We start from the raw sequence: 24473 nt of genomic DNA on the forward strand, positions 1-24473 counted from the left end.
GCTGCCTTCTCTGCTCTGTTTACCTGCTCACCACTGCAAATGCTGCGGCGAGCAGGTGCATATAGCAGAGATATCAGCTCTCATATCAGCACTGCCCTCTCTTCAAACAGCTGATGTCTCGGCACACCTGCCGTCAGTAGTAAAAAGAGGACAACCCTTTTAACAGTAGGACTGGAGAATTTGGCATAGGGGAGAGGATGTTTCCATTTTTGCCTCAGGCACCAGAAAGGCTAGGTGCACCCCTGCCCCCTGCCATAGAGCACTGAGGGAAGGTGGCGGTGGGGGGCCCAAGCTGAACTGCTGCACCAGGGCCCATGAGCCTTTAGCTACGCCAGTATCCATAAATCACGCGCCCAGTTGCTATGGACAAAACATCTGTGAATGACAGCGGTGATCACCATGGACATAATATCATAGCGAGTGCAAATTTGGCGCTAAGGGGGCCAGAGTGGGATCTTCTGCAAAATGGAGACATGGATGATGAATAGGGTGTCATTTCGCTAGAACCTCATCTTATCCTATGACTATCGGTTACTCGTCGGTGCTGCCATTATCTAAGGTTAGATTACATCAGAGAAATCGGAAACGACTGTCGATTCGCTTGCCGTTTCACAGCTCTGCACAAGGCGGGAATATAATAAATGTCCAGACATATGAAGAAGCCCTGAATTCTGGGGAATGGCCTACGTAATCTTCCTGCCAGACAGGACTGACTGTGCAAGGCATCTTCCTCCGGAGTCTCCTCCTGCATCACTTACATATTTTTTTTTGCATTTTTCCCCTTGAAATCACATAACTGTGGTTCCTTTCCTCAGCCTCTACCCCTTTTCCCATCTCTCTATCTCCTCCCTATGCTCACCGCCTGCCTCACCCCCCTTCGCTCTCCTCCTCCTCCTCCTCCTCCCCCCTCTCTGCTCAGCACAGCATAGGAAAAGCAGCCAGGAAAGCGAGAAGAGAGAGAGAGAGAGAGAGAGAGCGGCCTGTCTGTGTACTGGTGTGAGGCCCCTCATGTCTGGCCAAAGAGAGCTGAAGCCTCCTGTGTGCACCCCTCACCACCAAGAGAGGAGCACCCCAACCTGCTGCATAGACAGCAAGCGACCGGAAACCAGGCACTGAAGCAAAACCCTTGCAAGAAGAGGGATCCAGAAGGGGAAAAAAAAGAGACTGCAATTAACATCTAGCACCCTCCCAAAAAAGAAGGCAATTGCTTCATCCTTTTGTTTTTTCTGCATTGACTATGTCTGGCGTGTCCTGGAAATACTGGAATATTTTCCTATGAAAGATGGACCCCCCCCCCCCCTACATCCTTCCCAACGAGGATGGAATATAACATACATTATTGTCTCCCTCAGGGCTCACGATTGAACTGCTCCTAAATATTTCAGGAGGAAAGAGATGATCTACTGCAGGTTCCTCGGTGTCTTCTGGCGTGTCTTTGCTACACGTTAATGTATGGACTGCATTGCCTTACTCTGGTGTGGAGATATCTGCTTTCCTGAATGACTGTATTTAGCTGCCAGAACAGGGAGACAGGAGAGGCTACTTTGCATGGAGGCGCAAGTGAGTGCTACCTCAGGCAGGCTGGAAGCTGTCAAAACCCTTCTGTTAGTCTGCAGCTAAAGGTTAGGAGGGGGCGGTAGTGTTCCTGGTGGTGGTGGTGAAGGGGGTGTGAGGTGGAGAAAGGAAGAAAAAAAAAAAAAAAGTCCCAGGAAAACTATATATCGACAATATGGCTTCCCCTGTGAACCAGCAGCTGCTGCATCATACGGAGGTGAGGTGTGATGGCAGCGGGGACAATACTAGTGTAACTGTGAAAATTAATAGACAGCACCACCAAGCACCTTCGAGGCGTTGCAAATACAGCATATCATCCAGCTGCAGCTCTGGGGAGTCTGGAGTAAAAAAGGGTGGAGGAGTCGGGGGTGCTCGAAAAAAGAAGAAGCTCCCTCAGCTTTTTGAAAGGTCTATGTCCAAGTGGTGGAACCCAAAATTCGATTCCAGTAACCTGGAGGAAGCCTGCGTAGAGAGATGCTTCCCACAGACGCAGCGCAGGTTTCGCTATGCTCTACTGTACCTCTCTGTGTCTGGGCTCCTGTGGAGCATCTACTTCGGTGTCCATATGAAAGCCAAACTTTGCTACCTTGTACCAACCCTGTGCTTCCTTGTGGTGTGCCTAAGCTTTTTCTTCTTTACCTTCACGAAATCTTATGCTCGGCACTGCACGGTCATCTCCTTACTTGTCACATTGCTGGTCTTTGCCTTGACTTTGGCCTCTCAGTTCCAGGTTTTGACCCCTAAAACTGCACACCATGACCTATCAAACCTTACTTCCCTCCGAGCTCCAGCTTCAACTTCTTGCATGTCCCAAGTTGGCAGTTTCTCAATTTGTGTGGAGGTTTTGCTCCTTCTCTACACAGTAATGCACTTGCCCCTGTACCTCAGTGCCTGTCTTGGGGTAGTTTACTCGATACTTTTCGAGACCTTTGGATACCACTTTCGTGACGAAGGATGTTTCGCTCCTTTGGAAGATAGGATGGCTCATTGGGAACTACTAAGCAAGGCGCTATTGCATGTCTGTATTCATGCCATTGGAGTCCACCTTTTCATAATGTCTGAAGTCCGATCACGCAGCACTTTCTTAAAGGTTGGCCAGTCCATCATGCATGGCAAAGATCTGGAAGTGGAGAAAGCCCTCAAAGAAAGAATGATTCACTCTGTCATGCCAAGGATTATTGCTGATGACCTAATGAAGCAGGGGGATGATGAGAGTGAGAATTCAGTAAAACGCCATTCAGCGTCAAGCCCCAAAAGTCGCAAAAAGAAGTCCTCTATCCAAAAGACGCCAATTGTCTTCAGGCCCTTCAAGATGCAAAGAATAGAGCAAGTAAGCATACTGTTTGCCGATATTGTAGGATTCACCAAGATGAGCGCCAACAAGTCTGCCCATGCCCTTGTGGGACTTCTCAATGACCTGTTTGGCCGCTTTGACCGGCTCTGCGAGGAGACAAGATGTGAGAAGATCAGCACATTGGGTGACTGCTACTACTGCGTGGCAGGATGCCCCGAACCGCGGGCAGATCATGCCTACTGCTGCATTGAGATGGGCCTTGGCATGATTGAGGCCATTGAGCAGTTCTGCCAGGAGAAGAAAGAGATGGTCAATATGCGTGTCGGTGTACACACTGGTACAGTGCTATGCGGCATCCTTGGCATGAGAAGGTTTAAGTTTGACGTGTGGTCAAATGATGTCAACCTCGCCAATCTCATGGAGCAGCTTGGAGTTGCGGGCAAAGTGCACATATCTGAAAAAACGGCAAAATATCTGGACGATCGCTACATGATGGAAGACAGTTTGGTGGTGGAACGCGTTGGACAGATTGTAGCGGCCGATCAGCTGAAAGGTAAGACCCGTCCATCGCATTAGTTGGCCTATATCTAAATCCTATGATCAGAAATTATCACTTTATGTACAGCCATGTGAATTTAGAAACAAAAGTGACAGCGGGTCACCTGGCATCCGATTATAAGGAAGCCAAAGCTACCACAATCATAATTGAATTACCAAGGATTATTTTTTATGGCTTAGATCTTAGACAAACTTCCTGTAGTGTGACGATAAGTTCTCCCTTTGAACGTTGACACTTTTGATGTTCATAATTTGCTGTGAGGAGGTCATGGAGGATTCGATGTCTGTCTCGTGCTGCTTGTCCTGTTCATTTGCATTCATTAGATGTTACGTAATAGTCAGCACCGTCTGATCCCATCCTGATAATAAGGAGGTCATTATGTATTACTGTATCTGCAGCTGGGAAATCGTGATATAATCATTTATATTGTTTGACAATGATTTATTATACGACCTTCTTACTCTCCGTGAAGGCTCCTCGGAAAAAAATGGGAGACCTCCCAGACTCCTGGAAGAGTAGTCTAGTCATCCAGGTTTCCAGTAAAGACATTAGTGGTGCAGGGAAAAACAGGCCCATGGTTCCATCACTGAACCATTGATGACATCATGCCAGCGGCCCCAGGGGCTCGGTGGCTGACAGGTATAGAGATGGTGTCGGTTCTAGCATGTGAACTGGGTCTGTTGCCTGGTGTTCCTGATCTCTTGGCATCAGCGATCAGCAGATTCGGTGGTACCACTTGTGCCCCTGGTATCTTGAGAGTCCACCAACACTCTTGGTGACTGGCACTGATATAGTGGGCACTCATGTAAAGGTGAGTGGCTTGGGAGAGAAAGACAATCATACCTTTTGTGGAGCTTTTTTTTTAAAATCAGGAATAGCGTGAATAAGAATTCTATTCTGCCAGATTCTGCTCCTGCAACTGCCCAGGAGGCAGAGCTTCACTGTGAAGTGCTCTCTGCTTTGACCTGCTTCATAGCCTCTCCTCTTTGCTTTGAGTGACAGCTGTAGCATCCAACCAGGGGACCACTACTGCTGTCACTTAAAGCCAAGGGGAGGGGCTATGAAGAAGTCAAATGCAGATAGCACTTCACAGTGAAGCTCTGCCTCCTGGGCAGAGTCTGGCAGAATAAAACTTCATATTCTCACTACTCCTGATAAAAAAAAAATCCACAAAAGGTATGTTTGTCCCGCTCTCCCCAGCCCCTATCTAGGGCTGTCAGCAGTTTATCATGGTTAAAACTGCTCACTCACTCCTTTTAACCATATAAGTTCCTGGAACTAATAAAACACTGCCTGTTAACCCACGGTATGAAGACTGCAGCAAAAAAATAAAAAATAAAAATAAAAATACTGGCATCTATGCTAATAACCTGGCCGAACTCATCATAGTCAAAGAATACTGGAATTTTGGTGCAAATGTGAACTTAGCCTTAGGCCCCATGCACACAACCGTATTTTGTATCATGTCCGAGCTGCATTTTTTTCAGATTGCACATGAACCCATTTATTTCTATGGGTCCGCATCTGTATGTCCGTTCCAAAAATTATAGAACATGTCCTATTGTTGTCCATATTGTGGGTAAGAATAGTCATTTCTATTGATGGGAGTGTGGAAAAAATCAGGGGTGCCCCTAGCCTTTCTGCTGCCTGAGGTGAAAACTGAAATGGCGCCCCACTCCCCAATGCCAATTTCTTAACCTAATCCCTTTGCCACAATGGAAGCGCTCATTTCCCATGGCCCTTCCGCTGTCTCCCTCTTGCCCTTATGTGGAGCTGCCTCACCAGGCCTCATTCATGGTGCACCCCTGGGAAAATTGCAGATTGCGCACGGAAGGCTTCCTTTTGTGGATCCGTGGTCTACAGACCACAATGGACACGATGGTGTGCACCAGGTCTTACATCGATTCAGCAGATTACTACATATTATATCGATGGCTAGAACTCATGAATTCTGATCTGGAGACTTCTTTATATTATGGTACCTCTTGATAATCTAGTTATATAGAATGTGTGATCCTGTCTGGTAGTCTACGGTACATTATAGGTTACTAGAACTGATTGCTGCAGATTCGGAATCCAATGAAGGTTATCACAGTATATTAGGAGTTTATAGAGCAAAGTACACGGGTGACAGAAGCATAATATGTATGCCAAAAGTGGCACGTGCAAGAATTTTCCTTGTGCTGTTGGGTGGCAGGGTGGGTGGTATGGAGGTTGTGCAGCTCTGGCGCTGCTGAGTCACATCCAGAGCCCAGCTGCACCAACTGCTCTCTTCCTGCCACCGTCCATCAGACCACAGTGATTACATTCTTCCTCCCAGGTACTGCGCCCCTCAAAGGATTGTATTATCAATGTTGTGGGGATTCTGCGGCTGGTACTGTTTTTAAGGTCTCATGGCTATCACTATTATGAGGGTGCTGTGGCTGGCACTGTTATGAAGGTCCTGTGGACGGCATTGTTACGACAGTCCTGTGGCTGGCACTATTTTGAGGGTCCTGTGGCTTGCACTGGCAGTGTTATGAGGGTCCTGTGGCTAGCACTGGCAGTGTTATGAGGGTCCTGTGGCTAGCACTGGCAGTGTTATGAGGGTCCTGTGGCTAGCACTGGCAGTGTTATGAGGGTCCTGTGGCTGGCAGTGTTATAAGGGTCCTGTGGCTGGCAATGTTATGAAGGTCCTGTGGCTAGCACTGGCAGTGTTATGAGGGTCCTGTGGCTGGCACGTGTATGAGGGTCCTGTGGCTAGCACTGGCAGTGTTATGAGGGTCCTGTGGCTAGCACTGGCAGTGTTATGAGGGTCCTGTGGATGGCAATGTTATGAGGGTCCTGTGGCTAGCACTATTATGAGGGCCCTGTGGCTGGCACTAATATGAGGGTCTCGTGGCTGGCACTATTAGGAGATTCCTGTGACTGGCACTATTATGAGGATCTTGTGCCTGACACTGTTTGAGGGTCCTGTGGCTGGCATTATTATGACAGTCCTGTAAGTGTCATTGTTGTGAGGGTCTTGTGCTTGATACTGTTTTAAGGTCCTATAACAATCGCTGCTATGGGGGTCCTGTGGCTGGCACTATGAGGGTCCTATGACTGGCACTATTATGAGAGTCCTGTGATTGTCATTGTTATGAGGGTCCTGTGGCTGGCACTGTTATGAGGGTCCTGTGCCTGGCACTGTTATGAGGGTCATGTGCCTGGCACTGTTATGAGGGTCCTGTGGCTGGCAGTGTTATGAGGGTCCTGTGCCTGGCACTGTTATGAGGGTCCTGTGGCTGGCACTGTTATGAGGGCCCTGTGGCTGGCACTATTATGAGGGTCCTGTGGCTGGCACTATTATGAGGGTCCTATGACTGGCACTATTATGAGGGCCCTGTGGCCAGGGGTGCACCTAGCCTTTCTGCTGCCTGAGGCAAAAACTGAAACGGCGCCCCAAACCCCCAATGCCAATTTCTTAACCTAACCCCTTCTCTCCAGCCCTACTGTTAAAGCCATACTTAGAAAACATTACATATGGAGCTACAAAACATACAGGGTAATACAGCGCCACATACTGTGCCCACTGTGCTTCCCAATACTATACTGCAGAAACAGATAATCTCCCTTCGGCTGCCCGACTCTTGCCCCTACCTGGTGCCGCCTGAGGCAATCGCCTCACCTCGCCTCATCGGTGGTGCACCCCTGCCTGTGGCTGTTGCTGTTATGAGGGTCCTATGACTGGCACTATTATGAGGGTCCTATGACTGGCACTATTATGAGGGTCCTCATGATGTGATAATATCAAATTTACACCTATAGTGCTCGGCCTACGACCACAACGATCCCCCGTATCCACAGCTTCCTTCTAGATATCAGACAATTACCACATAGAGCAAAATGATATTAACTTGAAAAAGCTGTAATTCTGCCATTCAGTGCCCATGTAATACCGCACACCAGCTGAGACTGAGACAGTACCCGGAGAAAAGTTTAGATATGGTTGTGTGTAGTGAGTACAGGCTGGCGGATGCCCCCAAGTCAGTGAAGTGCCATTAGGTGCACTTTGGGACGGTGTAAACCGGATCCACCTTAGCACTGGGCATGTCATGTTAAAATAGTGGCGAACGGAAAGGGTTAAACGTCTCGTCCATCCCGCGCTCTACGTATTTAGCTCCAGTGATCTCAGCTCTCACAATCCATTTACTTGTGGTTATACCGCAAGCTATATATTTTATGTTTCTCGTCCGGGATTAGCAGGATTTTAAAGCAGAATATTTCTCAGATGGCGAAGACTGATTTTAAATTGGTATGAGGAGGTTCTATTTATAACGAGCACTGTATGGCGGTAGTATTGTGTGATATTTGTGAACTATATGGCAGTTTTTGAAGAGCAATAGTTGGCACGAGGATGCAATATTTTGCATAGGGGGCTTCACAGTGATCATATCCAGCCAGAGCTAGATGATAAGCGGCTGCCATACACGTTTGTTGCCTCTTATCTCAGAGAAATTGGTGAAAATCAATCCAGTATGTTCACACGTGGCGGATACACTGAGGATTTTCCGCCACGAAACAGTGTATTAGTGCATGTTCACCTGGTGGACTTTTTATGAGCATTTTTCATGTCAAATTCCACACAAAAAAAACACCTAAAACTCTCATAATTTTTAATGGGAATCTGATATTCTTACGCAAATGGGACTGAAATCTGTGCAATGGACCTGTCCGTTATTGCCACGGATTTCATCCTGAAACCACGGCCGGTGGCCACATTGAAATCCTTGTGCAGATCCGCGATGTTTCCAAATGCAAATCCACAGAATCTCTCCCACACGCCGCAGAAAAATTCACCTACCGTGCGGATTTTAAAGGCGTTTCACCTTTGTGGAGCTTTTTTTTTACAGACCATCCAACGTGGCCAGACCCGCAGTGGTAATCATACTTACCTGATCCCTGCCGCTGGGTTCCTGCTCTGAACATCCGGTTTGATGCCGCTGCCTCCAATAACTGTCCACAGCAATGACGTGTCACCTATGCATCAGGTGACCCAATAACATGACACATGGGTGACACCTGACCACTGCCACTGGTGTCACACCCGATGTCTACGAGTGGAGACCCAGGACCTTCAGAGCCGGCGGGGCAGAAGTGGAGCCAGAGCCCAGCGGTGGGGATCAGCTAAGCATGTGCAGTGACGGAGTCCGGAAGGGCACGGTAGGCCGATGGGGGTAGTAGTCAATTCACTCATGGTTAGCGGAGCCTCCCTGGGCCGGCACGCAGTGATGGGAAGGACAGCACCAGTTCCTTTGGGGCACTCTCTGTTTGTCCAGGGAATCCTGCCAGATGGTGTTTGAGGTGCCCTGAGCGGAATGGGTTTTTGTTAAGGTGCCTTGGCGGCAGGGTCCCTGGTGTTCGTGACGCCAGCACCGTTAGGTCCAGACCTTGTGTGAAGTTCAATACACAATTTTACTTTGGATAGACGTTTCTCCAACAGTTTACAGGCTTTATCTTGGTTCCAGCAAGCGTTAGCATTAACTCGGGCAGGCAAACAAACTCAATTCTGCTACATCTGTTGCTCTCTGGCTCTGCTGTGCTGACAGGCTGAAAAGGAATCTTTGCTTTCTGCTTTAGGCTGTAATTTCTCTCTCTGTAGTCTGACTCTAGATTAATCCAGGGAACTTTTCCTACTGGCTTCAGAGGCTTCAGGCGTTGGCCTCTGTGTCCAGCAGAGCTGAAGGTGCTCTAGCTGACTTAGGCAGGACACGTCCAGCAGGGACGTGCTCCTGCTGCACACCCACCCTTGGCAGGTGTAAACTAAGACTGACCCTAACTAACTAGTCCCTCCTCTCTTCCTTAGAGAGGTTGTGTAGAATGGAAAGAAGGGTTCCATCCTCTGCAAAGTAGCACTGCCATGTTTGCTGCCACCTACTGGTGAACCAGGCACATTACATGAACAATAACAGTTTCAAACATAGGAATGCACATTGTGAAAGACCTAAAATAAATACACAGATGACATGGAATTAGCCTATAGGAGACAGTAGCGGGGTGCGGGAGTGGTAATGACACTCTGGGTCATTACATATGATCACCACCATAGGTTCGGCCACGCTGTGGGGTCTGTAGAAAGGTCTTCATTTGTGAACAATCCATTTAAATCCACAGATTTCCATGATGGATTTCATCCTTTGCAAAGCAAACCCAAATGTAACGTGCAGATTTTGATGCAGATTTGTGGCTAGTTTCACTGCGCAGAATCCATTGCGTGTGACTGTACTCTAGGTATATAAACATACGACATGTACGTGTAGCGGACTCCGCGGGGGACGCTCAGATTTCCCCCAAGGAATTTGCTGTTTCTTGTACGTCCTACGGCAGCACAGCTTTTGTGACTGTGCCGCCTATGGACTACAGGAAATAAAAATTTCAGGTAAATACATTTTTGTTATTCCATGACGATTCCGTGTCGATTCAACAGGGCTAGCTACTGGCTGCAGTTTCCAGAATACGAATCAAGAAGGTATAGGTCATTTCTTTTTGGGAAGACACGTCTTGTCCGTGGATTTTGCGTGGATTTTGGCGCTGTATAGGTCTGTGTTTCATGTCAGATTCCGTAGTCAATTCCTTCGGTGCTTCCGCTTCTAGGGATTTTCCACACCTGATTCTATCTTTATGTTACTCTTTTCCGGACCGGAGAAATTGCGGGAGGAAGTTATGGACGCAAATATCAACCTTCTTGCATTTTATCACTTTTATCCGCCATCTTGTGTATCCTCGGTTCCGTTTTTTCGCCTCTGCCATGGTTTCTTAATTTTTTTTTTGTTAAGTGTTATCACAACACAGAAGTGATTTCCATAATTGCTGCCCGGGTTTAGGAAACAAGCGGCAGGCAGCGGCTCTCTGCACAAATAAGGCTGCGAGCGCGCCGTCTGTTTACCCAACATGTCACACTTAAAAATGTACCTCGAGTGATGTGCGAGGAGAAGGGACTCTCAAGACGCCCGTGACCTTGCGCCGTGCAACTAATCTTACCGGTTGTATTGTTTTACATTTCCATTGCGATATTTTACAAAAGGATATCTTAAAGAGGAACTCACTTTCGGCTGTTCCTCTGTTAATCCTCCTGGAATTGAATGGATATCTCGGTGTTACCGTTCGCCTTGTCGAGAAGGTTTGTCCTTGATCGGTTTGGCAGCACCGACTAGACAATATCAGACACTTTACCCTGGGTTCACACCTGAGCGTTTTACAGCGCGTTCCTACGCGCTGTAAAACGCTCAGCAAGGAGAAACCAATGCTTCCCTATGGGAATGGTTCTCACCTGGGCGTTTTACAGCGCGTACGATCGCGCTGTAAAACGCCCGACGCTCAAAAAAGTTCTTGAGCTTCTTTGGGGCGGTTTGTCGCGCGTTCCCGTACATAGACTTTCGGAAACGCGCGACAATGGGCGTTTGCTTGTCTCTGTATGCGCGATTGTAAACGCCGGTACAGTCGCGCATACAGAGCGCTCCATCGCGAACGCTCAGGTGTGAACCCAGCGTTAAGGGGGAAGGCTAACGCACAGTCAGCAATTGAGTTATACTTTCCCCAGAAGTACTGCACAATACAAAGTTCTGCTGCAGACGGCCACGCAAATGTACGACGCAGAGGGAAGCCACAGATGGTCGTACAATAGCCATATGAATGGGGAATAAGCCGCTGCCAGGCGCCTCAACCGGCAGCTGATCTCCCTTCAGAACAAAGGATCAGGCATATTGACGTGCAACATGCCTGACCTTTCTGCTGATATCTGGCATCAGGCCAGAGTCGGGAGGTCCTCATACACATTAGAGGGTGAGCCAGTTGGGCTCAATGCAGCAGGTTTGGCTGGCATTTATGTAACCCGTGACTCCTGTCCGGCTAGTGTTTTTTTTTTTATTCTGGCGCGACGGATAATTTTGTCATGGGTGCAAATGACACACTCTAACACTAACTTAGTCACTAAATAAATAATTGACACCATCAACATAGTGGAGGAAATGGCCGCTGTGCTTTATTAAGGGTCACTTAAAAATATTTTACAACCATAAGTTAAATAAATTAATTTTAAAATACCATCATAACCGATACCAGAAGACCAATAATAAATTAACCATATAAAGACCAAGATCCACTCAGCATGAGCTGAGCGACACTACCCCTCTAATAAAGCCCAGCGACAGGTGACACAGTGAAAAAATAGGGGAAGGGGGGGGGGGGGGGGGTGGGACGCTGGTCAGCTCTTCAGGCACTTCTGAGCCAGCTCCGCTGAACCTGGAAATATATAGGGGAACAGATTCCCGCCGATAAGCCAACAACAAATCAGGGAGCTGGAAATCTCCCCCAGCAACAAGCAGCAACCAATCAGCTGCCCTCTTGACACGCAGCAGCTGGAAACTTCTGGAATGCAGGTAAGACGTTTTCTGAGGTGATTTCACCTGCAATAGAAAAAAGGGCGGGAAAAGAGATACAGGGAAGAGAAACAAGGCCCCTAGACAACCCCTAACTTTCAGCCTACCAAAGGCAAAATCTATAACAGGGCCCCCACCTGCAGCTGCTGAAGAACCTCTTGTCAAAGGGATTCTGTTAATTTCATATCAGTCAATCACTTATTGGAGCAGGAATTTTTGCGAAAGTGATCTGAGAAGTGAACTTTTTTCCTGTAGAGATAAATGGCGCCGCTTATCTCGGAACGATCTGACATCAGCATTGCTGACGGACATTCAATCGGAAACCGTGTCATTTTTCTTGTAGCCTCTGCCTGTTCAGATTAAGGCCCCATTCACGTAATCGCAGTGCCACAAACCGCGGGTCCGCAAAACACGGGCACCGGCCTTGTTAACTCCACACCACTGACTTCAATGGGCCAGCGATCCACAAGATGCGGTGAAAGATAGGACATATTCTATCTTTTGCGGCATGGAGCCACGGATCCCGAAGCCCACTGAAACATATGGAAGCCCTTCCATGTGTTTCCGTGCCTCTGCGCTGCAAAAGGTAGAATGTGTCTTATCTTTCACCGCATCTTGCGGATTACAGACCCATTGAAGTCAATAGGTGCTGGGTTCAAACGGCCGGTGCCCGTGTTTTGCGGGCCAATGGTTTGCGGTCTGCAACACAGGCACGGCGTCGGCGGCACTACGGTCGTATGAATGGGGCCTTAGGGTATGATCACATGGGGAAGATTGTCACTCAGTTCTGCAGAATCCGAGCTGCGCCCTGGACATAACAAAAGGGCGAGATCCGTGGAGGAAATCCACTGACATGTTAGGGATTTAAAATCTGCACCAGAGGTCCATTTTTGCGAGGTGGAAAATCCACAACATATCCGCCGCAATGCACTAGTGAATGATTCAGCATGAGGCGGTCGGGGGAGCGCCGTGCCGCCTGTTTTCGTGCTCTCTTGCCCAATGTCGTAACCGTGAACACATGTTGATATTTTTCTCCCGGCCAAACATGTCTGTTATCTGAACCTGTCTCAGGGGCCGTCACGTGAGCTTTAAAGGGTGAGCTCACCTATCTGTCCCTCCAGGGATACAGTAAGTCTTTGTGATCCGTCGCCGCGTCCGTTCACGGCTGGATGGGGCACGCTCGTTCCTCTTTTCTGTATTTGTGTTGTGGTTTGGAGGATCAGACCTGATGTTATTGCTGTAAACATAGGCAAGGAGGGTCAGCGCTCTGCTTGTTGTGTACCCTGGCTGTGTGATAAGGTATACAGCACCTACCTGCTGCACCTACCTGCTGCAATATGTTTTGGTTGTCAAGAAGATTCCAAAACCTACATCATATCCGGCAACACCATGTGCAACTTCTAGAACCAGGGTCCTCTTATGGGATATAAAAATGTGTGGCATACAGTATAGCACAAACATGACAGTAAATACCACCATACAGTGCTCATATAAACCACCATACAGTGCTCATATATTACCAACATACAATGCTCATATAAAACCACCATACAGTGCTCATATAATACTGCAATACAGTGCTCATATAATGCCAACATACAGTGCTCATATAAACCACCATACAATGCTCATATAATACCAACATACAGTGCTCATATAAACCACCATACAATGCTCATATAATACCGCAATACAGTGCTCATATAAACCACCATACAGTGCTCATATAATACCGCAATACAGTGCTCATATAATATCACCATACAGTGCTCATATGATACCACCATACAGTGCTCATATAATACCACCATAGAGTGCTCATATAATACCAACATACAGTGCTCATATAATACCAACATACAGTGCTCATATAATACCAATATACAGTGCTTATATACCACCATGCAGTGCATATATAATAACACCATACAGTGCTCATATAATACCACCATACAGTGCTCATATAATACCAACATACAATGCTCATATAATACCACCATAGAGTGCTCATATAATACCACCATACAGTGCTCATATAATACCAACATACAGTGCTTATATACCACCATGCAGTGCATATATAATAACACCATACAGTGCTCATATAATACCACCATACAGTGCTCATATAATAGCACGATACAGTGCTCATATAATACCAACATACAGTGCTCATATAATACCAACATACAGTGCTCATATCATACCAACATACAATGCTCATATAATACCACCATACAGTGCTCATATCATACCAACATACAATGCTCATATAATACCACCATACAGTGATCATATAATACCACCATACAGTGCTCATATAATAGCAGCATACAGTGCTCATATAATAGCAGCATACAGTGCTCATATAATACCAACATACAGTGCTCATATAATACCAACATACAGTGCTCATATAATACCAAAATACAGTGCTGATATAATACACCATACATTGCTTAGATAATACCACCATACAGTGCTCATATAATACTACCATACAATGCTCATATAATATCAACATGCAGTGCTTATATAATACCACCATAGAGTGCTCATATAATACCACCATACAGTGCTGATATAATACCACCAAACTGCTAATATAATACCACCATACAGTGCTCATATAATACCAACATACAGTGCTTATATAATACCACCATACATTGCTCAGATAATACCACCATACAGTGCTCATATAATACTACCATACAGTGCTCATATAATACTACCATAGAGTGCTCATATAATACCACCATACAGTGCTCATATAATACCAACATACAGTGCTCATACAATACTACCAAACTGCTTATATAATACCACCATACAGTGCTCATATAATACCAACATACAGTGCTTATGTAATACACCATACATTGCTCAGATAATACCACCATACAGTGCTCATATAATACTACTATACAATGCTTATATAATACCACCATACATTGCTCAGATAATACCACCATACAGTGCTCATATAATACTACCATACAGTGCTCATATAATACTACTATAGAGTGCTCATATAATACTACCATACATTGCTCAGATAATACCACCATATAGTGCTCATATAATACTACCATACAATGCTCATATAATACCACCGTATGTTGACCACATAACAGCCCCACCATAAAATAACCTAATCAAAGCACTACACAAATAATGTTAAGACTGGAGGTGGTCATAAGATTTGGCTGCCAGGCTGATTCGCCCCCCGGGGGGATATACAGGCTGCATACCCCTGTGCCCCTGAGGCCTGATTTACTCTCTGGATGCAAAAGTGACCTCTACATTCACTATAGTCAATGACCTCCTTGACAGTGTTGACAAATACCCGCCATACACCGTAGATGTGCGATTGGCAGGAGGGGGTCAAGTGCATGGACCAAAAACATATCACTTTGACTAGAGCCAGCCTTAAAAAGGAGGGGTCAGCCCCTTCCTATGTAATAACAGTTCTGGAGCATCTATTCTTCTGGTTCTATGATGTGCCATTCCTCTATTATTCCTGCTATAAGTTAGGAAAGAATTGCTAGAAGATGGGAGTTGCCGGTTGGGGTGTGTCCCTGCACAGTCTGAGACTATCCAATCAGTGTCAAACTGTGCAGGGACACACCCCAACTGGGAACGCCCCTCTGGACCTTCATTGCAAACTGTTAGCAATTTATTCATAACTTCCAGAAGCAATGGCTTTGTGAGGGATCGGTCATGTCAAACAAATTTAATCAGTTTCTATGAGGAGGTAAGTTCTAGACTTGACAGCGGCGAATCAATGGATGTCGTGTATCTGGACTTCTCCAAAGCATTTGACACTGTACCACATAAAAGGTTAGTATATAAAATGAGAAAACGTCTGTATGCGGGTAAGTAACTGGCTCAATGATAGAAAACAGAGGGTGGTTATTATTGGTACACACTCAGATTGGTCACTGTCACTAGTGGGGTACCTCAGGGGTCAGTATTGGGCCCTATTCTCTTCAATATATTTATTAATGATCTTGTAGAAGGCTTGCACAGTAAAATATCAATTTTCGCAGATGACACCAAACTGTGTAAAGTAATTAACACTGAAGAGGCCCCAGATTGTTTAGATATTGGACAGAAATAACAGATACTATATATCGAATTTTGAAGGTTCAAATATCAGAAGATCCCATGACTTGTATTCTGGGGGCAACCGAACACTTGGGTCTAAATAGAGACATAAGTATGGTCCTGAGTAAGGTGTTATTTCAAGCTAGACTCTTAATACTTAAGAAATGGGTAGGTGCTGACCCTCCAACAGTTTGGCAGTGGAGAAAAGCAGTGGATGATATGATTAAAGAAGAACGGGTGATGGAGGGCCATAGTAGTAAAGAAAAAACTATGGATGAAATATGGAAGAGGTGGCTACCTTAGGGCTGGATAGATATATAATATATATTTTTTTTTTTTCCTCTTTTCTTTCTTTCACACGTCTCCCTCTCCCACTCCCCAAGGGAGGTGGGAGGGGGGGGGGTAATTGGGGAGTAAAAAATATTTGTATATGTATGGAATAAGATTGGAATGTCCTCTCTATTTCGATTGTTCAAGAATGTAATTTGTATCCAATCTATTGATGAGGAATTTTGTGAAGACGGAAATAAAGATATATTTAATAAAAAAAAAAAAAAAACACTGAAGAGGACAGTATACTGTATATACTACAGAGGACCGTATACTATATATATACTACAGAGGACAGTATACTGTATATATACTACAGAGGACAGTATACTGTATATATACCACAGAGGACAGTATACTGTATATATACTACAGAGGACAGTATACTGCTACAGAGGGATCTGGATAGATTGGAGGCTTAGGCAGATAAGTGGCAGATGAGGTTTAACACTGACAAATGTAAAGTTATGCACATGGGAAGGAATAATGCAAGTCACCCGTACATACTAAATGGTAAAACACTCGGTAACACTGACATGGAAAAAGATCTAGGAATTTTAATAAACAGCAAACTAAGCTGCAAAAACCAGTGTCAGGCAGCTGCTGCCAAGGCCAATAAGAGAATGGGCTGCATCAAAAGGGGCATAGATGCCCGTGATGAGAACATAGTCCTACCACTTTACAAATCGCTAGTCAGACCACACATGGAGGACTGTGTACAGTTCTGGGCTCCTGTAAACAAGGCAGACATAGAGCTGGAGAGGGTCCAGAGGAGGGCAACTAAAGTAATAACTGGAATGGGGCAACTACAGTACCCTGAAAGATTATCAACATTAGGGTTATTCACTTTAGAAAAAAGACGACTGAGGGGAGATCTAATTACTATGTATAAATATATCAGGGGTCAGTACAGAGATCTCTCCCATCATCTATTTATCCCCAGGACTGTGACTGTGACGAGGGGACATCCTCTGCGTCTGGAGGAAAGAAGGTTTGTACACAAACATAGAAGAGGATTCTTTACAGTAAGAGCAGTGAGACTATGGAGCTCTCTGCCTGAGGAGGTGGTGATGGGGAGTACAATAAAGGAGTTCAGGAGGGGCCTGGATGTATTTATGGAGCGTAACAATATTACAGACTATAGCTACTAGAGAGGGGTCGTTGGTCCGGGGAGTTATTCTGATTGGAGTCGGGAAGGAATTTTTATTCCCCTAAACTGGGGAAAATTGGCTTCTACCTCACAGGGTTTTTTTGCCTTCCTCTGGATCAACTTGCAGGATGACAAGCCGAACTGGATGGACAAGTGTCTTTTTCCGGCCTTATGTACTATGTTACTATGTTAATAGTAGAGGAATGGTACAACATAGCTTCATAGGAATAGATGCTCTAGAATTGTTATTACATGGGGAATGCAAGTAGTTTCTAAAGCAGACATGTCGGGACGCTGGCCACACACATTACAGGTATTTCTGCCCTATGATTTTGGTTCTCCATCTAACGTGTATGGCAGGGAAGCTCAAACTGCGGCTCTCCAGCTGTTATAAAACTACAACTCCCACCATGCTCTGCTGTATGCTGATAGCTGTAGGCTGCCTGGGCATGCTGGGAGTTGTAGTTTTGCAACAGCTGGAGAGCATTCTTCAAACTTCCAGGGAGATAAAGGTTGGACATGTTGGATTTTGACCGCCCGATCCTTTTGTTCTAAGGAGATAATCATCTGCCAGAAGTGTAGTTGCCTTTTCTATAGAATCTGACACAAAGGGAGGTGTGTGTGCGAGGTTAAGGTCAATGCCAGTGGCGCCTCTCCCAGTAACCACGGATGATGCGCCGCATCCAACCGCGCAAGCCACAAGCCCCTTAGGCCATTAGTCGCATTTAGGGCTGCAACGATTAATCAAAGTTATCAATAATATTCGATAACGGGATTTGTTGTCAACGAATCCTGTTATCGAATAATCGGCCGATTCTTTGCTATGCGGGCGGGAGCGGGCGGTCAGGCGCTATGCCTGCGGGTCATTAACCAGCGGTAACTTTTACGTTAACTTTAAATCACCGCATCTTTATTAACTTACATTGAAGCTCCAGTAACAGGCAGAGCGGGCGGCGGCGTAACGTCACTTACTCACGTGACGCGCCTGCTCCGCCTGCTTCATTCACAAAGTGGTCAGAGCAGGCGCGTCATGTGAGTAAGTGACGTCACGCTGCCGCCCGCTCTGCCTGTTACTGGAGCTTCAATGTAAGGTAATAAAGATGCAGTGATTTAAAGTTAAAGTGAAAGTTACTGCCGGTTAAGGAATACTGCTGTGAGCGTCGGGGCCGGGGCTGTTATGGGGAGGGGGAAATCTGTGTAGGCACTGTTATGGGGGATCTGTGGATGACACTGTTATGGGGGATCTGTGGATGACACTGTTATGGGGGATCTGTGGATGACACTGTTATGGGGATCTGTGGATGGCACATATAGCATAAGATGCTATATAGTGTCATCCATAGATCCCCCCCATAGCATGATCATGCACAGGTCCCCCTCCCCATAGCAGTGTCATCCACAGATTCCCTCTCCCCATAACAGTGCCATCCACAGGTACCCCTCCCCATAACAGTGCCATCCACAGATCCCCCTCATAACAGTGCCATCCACAGATCCTCCCCATAACAGCGCCATCCACAGATCCCCCATAACAGTGCCATCCACAGATCCCCCATAACAGTGCCATCCACAGATCCCTCATAAGGCCTATTGCACACGACCGTATGGCTTTTTCAGTGTTTTGCAGTCCGTTTTTCATGGATCCGTTGTTCCGTTTTTTGTTTCCGTTGTGTTTCCGTTTCTGTTCCGTTTTTCCGTTCCGTTTTTCCGTATGGCATATACAGTATACAGTAATTACATAGAAAAAATTGGGCTGGGCATAACATTTTCAATAGATGGTTCAGAAAAAACGGAACGGAAACGGAAGACATACAGATGCATTTCCGTATGTGTTCCGTTTTTTTTGCGGATCCATTGACTTGAATGGAGCCACGGACTGTGATTTGCGGACAATAATAGGACATGTTCTATGTTAAAACGGAACGGAAAAACTGAAATACGGAAACGGAATGCATACGGAGTACATTCAGTTTTTTTTGCGGAACCATTGAAATGAATGGTTCCGTATACGGACCGTATACGGAACACAAAAAACGGCCAGTAAACGGGGAAAAAAAACGGCCGTGTGCAATAGGCCTAACAGTGCCATCCACAGAGCCCCCATAACAGTGCCATCCACAGATCCCCCCATAACAGTGCCATCCACAGATCGTCCATAACAGTGCCATCCACAGATCCCCCATAACAGGGTCATCCACAGATCCCCCATAACAGTGCCATCCACAGATCCCCCATAACAGTGTCATCCACAGATCCCCCATAACAGCGCCATCCACAGATCCCCATAACAGTGCCATCCACAGATCCCCCATAACAGTGCCATCCACAGATCCCCCATAACAGTGCCATCCACAGATCCCCCATAACAGTCCCATCCACAGATCATCCATAACAGTTCCATTCACAGATCCCCCATAACAGTGCCATCCACAGATCCCCCTCATAACAGTCCCATCCACAGATCCCCCATAACAGTACCATCCACAATTTGTTTTAATATGGCCTTTGAACATAATTTTTCAAGTAAAATCTTATAAACCCCTTTTTTTGTAATTTGGGTGTTTTTTCCCAATTTAATCGATTACTCAAATAATCGTTAGCTGCAGCCCTAGTCACATTAGTGTGTAGCCATTGGATAAAACACAGGACACAGGAGGAGTTTCATCAGAAGTGGGGCGGGGAGGAAAAGTAGTGCCGTTGCCAATAGAAACCAATCACGCTGCTTCTTTCATTTTCCAAAGCAGCCTTTGTAATATAAGAGCTGGAATCTGATTGGTTGCTATGGGCAACTACTCCACGTCTGATAAATCCACCATAATGCATTTTACCTTCAATCTATGGGTTTACGTTGTGGTTTTTTTACGCCTTTTTTACGCCCCCAGAGCCCTGGGTATTAATTACCCTGCGTTATTTGGCGGTGCTGATAACCTCTCACATCCCCGCTATCATACGCACATTACCTGCCCACAATCTTGTATGTTTAAGATAAACCATATCGTCTTCAACTGGAAGGCAAATTCCAAGGCGGCAATCTGTATACTTCAAGTGGCCAGACTTGTATGACCTTGATTATGGTGATGACCTACCTTAAAGGGAAACTCCATCTTAAAGGGGGGTGGGGGGGGGTCTCAGTTGCTCATAGCGACCAATCAGATTCCAGCTTTCATTTCTCAGAGCTCCTTTGGAAATTGAAAGGTGGAATCTGATTGGTTGCTAGGGGCACCTAAGCCAGTTCTCCTTTACAACAGTTTTGTTAAATCTTCCCCTTATAAGCACATGACCGTTGGATGTTTTGCGGTCTGAAAATTGCGGACCCGGAAAACACGTATACCAGCCGTGTGCATTGCACAGTTTGTGGAATGGAGGGGCTGGCATCTAATAGAACAGTCCTGTCCTTGTCCGTAATGTGGACAATAATAGGACATGTTCTATTTTTTGGCAGAACGGCCATGTGGACATGGAACGCACACAGAGTTTATTTTTATTTTTGTGGCCCCATTGAAGCGAATGGTTCTGCATACAGGCCGCAGAAAAAAAAAAAAACAGAACGGACACGGAAAAAAAATACGTTTGTGTCCCAAATCCTTCCCTTTGGATTAAAATTGCAAGCAATTTCCCTTTTATTCCTGTCTAAAGCTGGATTCCATTGCTTCCTTTTACCAGCGAGCAGTGCATTATGGGAAAGATAAGATGTTAGGTCACATGCACGACAGCGGGGTGGAGATAAAGTCTTGTCTGTTTCCAAGGGCAACCAGTAAGATTTTTTATATTTTGCCTTTTAAGTATGGAGAGAGCGACATAAATTCAATCAAAATTGGTACAAAAACAGTAAAGCAAATTAATTTATTATTTTTATTATTTTATAAGTTCAGAACTTTTTCAGAAGGTTTAAAGAGACTGCGACAATACCTGATATAAAACTGACCCCGTGATAAGCTGGGAAGGGGCGGACGTGTATACAGTTCTTATGCAGCGGCCCAATGGATGCCCAGGGCCGAGAAGGGGAGCAACTGGTACCAGGGGCGTAGCTAAAGGCTTATAGGCCCGGGTGCAAGAGTTCAGCTTGGGCCCCCGTCCCTCAGTGCTTTGTGGCCAGGGGCAGGGAAGAAGCACATAGCCTTTCTACTGGCTGAGGCAAAAATTGAAATGGCAACACCTTCCCCGCCAAATTCTTGACCCTAATCCCAGCCAGAGGGGTAACTTGACCAGAATGCACTTTCTCTAATACCAGTGTCTTCTTATGTGGCACAAGGGTCTTTGGGCCCCCTCAGGCTTCTGGGCCCGGTAGCGACTGCTACCTCTGCACCCCCTATAGCTACGCCCTTGACTGGTATTTATCTCAGTAGTCACAAATTTTGAGGAAAGTGTCCGATAGATAGATACTAGATAGATAGATATGAGATAGATAGATAGATAGATACTAGATAGATAGATATGAGATAGATAGATAGATAGATAGATAGATAGATACTAGATAGATAGATAGATAGATATGAGATAGATAGATAGATATGAGATAGATAGATAGATAGATAGATAGATAGATAGATAGATATGAGATAGATAGATACTAGATACTAGATAGATAGATAGATAGATACTAGATAGATAGATAGATAGATAGATAGATATGAGATAGATAGATAGATATGAGATAGATAGATAGATACTAGATAGATATGAGATAGATAGATAGATAGATACTAGATAGATAGATAGATATGAGATAGATAGATAGATAGATATGAGATAGATAGATAGATATGAGATAGAAGATAGATAGATAGATAGATTGGCACAACACCCCTCCATAAACCATCATCACCTATATGACAATAAACACCTCAATAACCAAGGAGTCAGCCTTCTAGCCAAAGAATTCAAAGACCTAGTGCTCAACAGAGACCCCCGGCCCAGACCCCACACAAGACAAAAGCCTATGGAAAAGTCACCAACAACAAATAGACCTGAAACCTCATACCCTCCTCAACAAACTGGAAATGGTGACCTTTACCCAAAATATGGCCATCAGAGGCACAAACCATGGAGGAATCCACCTGCCTCACATAAAGTAATGCAGAGCAAAGACATTGAGGAGATAAAGACCCTGCTCAGCACTCTGTACAGAACACTGACTGGACCAAACTGCTAGAATATGGCCACCAGTCTATAATCCAGCTTGTCCTACACAGGGCAGCTCATTACAAGGTATACAGACAAAAAAATGACATCTCTTATTATCAGCAGCTGGAACATTCAGGGCCTGAGCGCTTCAGCCTTCGGATGTAAGACACACGATCCAGACTTTACCCAAAGACTAAAAAACATTGACATACAGATCCTCCTAGAAACGTGGACTCAAACAGAGACTAATTCCATGGTGCCCACCGGATACAGGGAGATCTCTGTCCCTGCTCTAAAAAACAAAAATGTCAAGCTGGGCCGGAGCTCAGGAGGAATATTAATCTGGTATAAAGAGGAGCTCCATGAGCAGATCAGACCAGTAAAGAGAGGAGACAGCCACATCTGGGTAAGGATAGCCCGCTCCATCCTCACCTCTCCGGCTGACATCTACCTCTGTGCAGCATACATAGCTCCACCAGAGTCTCCATACTTCAATCCCGACAGCTTTGAGATCCTACAGAGGGAAGCCGCCCATTTCCAGGCCCTGGGCAATGTTCTGATCTTTGGAGACCTCAATGCAAGAACAGGGAGGGAGAGAGACTACCTGACAACTGACGGAAATGTCTATATATTCGGAGCAGACACTGACTGTGACAGCTCAGTACACACCGAGAGGAACAGCTATGACAGCACAGTAAACAAAAGGGGCAGAACATTGCTGAACTTATGTCGAAGCCTCGGACTTCATATTCTCAATGGCCGCACCAAGGGAGACTCTCTTGGTAGATATACCCTAAACTCCTATGTAGGCAACAGTGTGGTAGACTATGCCATCACAGATATGGACCCCAAAAATGTTAGTAGCTTCATAGTCACCCCACAGACACACCTGTCAGACCACAACCAACTGCTCCTATACATAAAATCCACAAGTAAACTACCAGCACAAACATCTCAGCAGACCGGCCTCTTCAGCCTACCTCCATCTTTTAAATGGTCCAAGATGTCAGCCCCAAAGTATATGGAGACCATAAACAGCACAGAGATCCAGGAGATGCTCCATAACTTCCATAGGAAAGTGTATGAGCTGAATCCAGAAGGAGTAAATCTCGCGGTAAGGGACTTTAATAATATACTTTGCACCATGGCGGAAATGTCTGACCTCAAAAGATGCAACAGAAGGCCAAAAAAGCAACAACCCAACAGCTGGTTTGACCGGGAGTGTAAAGATATAAGGAAGGCGCTAAGAATGGCCTCAAATAGGAAACACCAAGATCCGAACAACCCCAGTCTGAGGGAAGCCTACAACAACATACAAAGGCAATACAAAAATACCCTCAGAAAGAAAAAGCAAGGCAACATCTCAACCAAGCTCCTCCAACTCCAAGACGCTCTCCAGGACAACTGCTTCTGGGAACTATGGAAGCAGATGGACAAAACCAGCAAGAACACCAACCTCCACATCCAAAACGGCAACATCTGGCTCCAGTACTTCAAGGACCTGTACAAAGCCATTTCGAGGGAGGATCAAAGCCCAGAACAAAAAGAAATCACGAAAAAGCTGAAGGATATGGAGGAAAAAATCAAAGATTTCCAAAACCCTCTAGACACACCGATCACGCTGCAGGAGATAACAGAGAGGATCTCAATGATAAAGAGTAAAAAAGCCAGCGGCCCAGATGGGATTCTTCCAGAAATGATCAAATACAGCCCGCCAGGTATCCAGGTCGCATTAGTAAAACTCTACAATGTTGTGCTGAGTGCCGGCTACTTCCCCCAGAGCTGGAACCAGGGCATCATCACCCCCATACACAAGGGCGGAGACAAGTATGACCCAGCCAACTATAGAGGGATATGTGTCAGCAGCAACCTGGGAAAACTCCTCAGCAGTATCCTGAATAAGAGGATCCTCAGCTTCCTCACCCAGCACAACATCCTCAGCAGAAGCCAAGC

General features: G+C 45.7%; 1 protein-coding gene across 1 annotated transcript in view; it reads left to right on the forward strand.

Annotated features, from left to right (window-relative positions):
• Positions 1-835: 835 nt before the first annotated feature.
• The window catches only part of ADCY9 (adenylate cyclase 9), a 95797-nt gene continuing 72159 nt past the window's right edge, over positions 836-24473 (forward strand). Inside the window, 1 exon segment of the mRNA XM_044302794.1 lies at positions 836-3401. Within this exon segment, the coding sequence (XP_044158729.1) occupies positions 1730-3401 (1672 nt within the window). The 5' untranslated portion in view covers positions 836-1729.

This window comes from Bufo gargarizans, chromosome 8, assembly GCF_014858855.1.
Source record: "Bufo gargarizans isolate SCDJY-AF-19 chromosome 8, ASM1485885v1, whole genome shotgun sequence".
Lineage (NCBI taxonomy): Eukaryota > Metazoa > Chordata > Amphibia > Anura > Bufonidae > Bufo > Bufo gargarizans.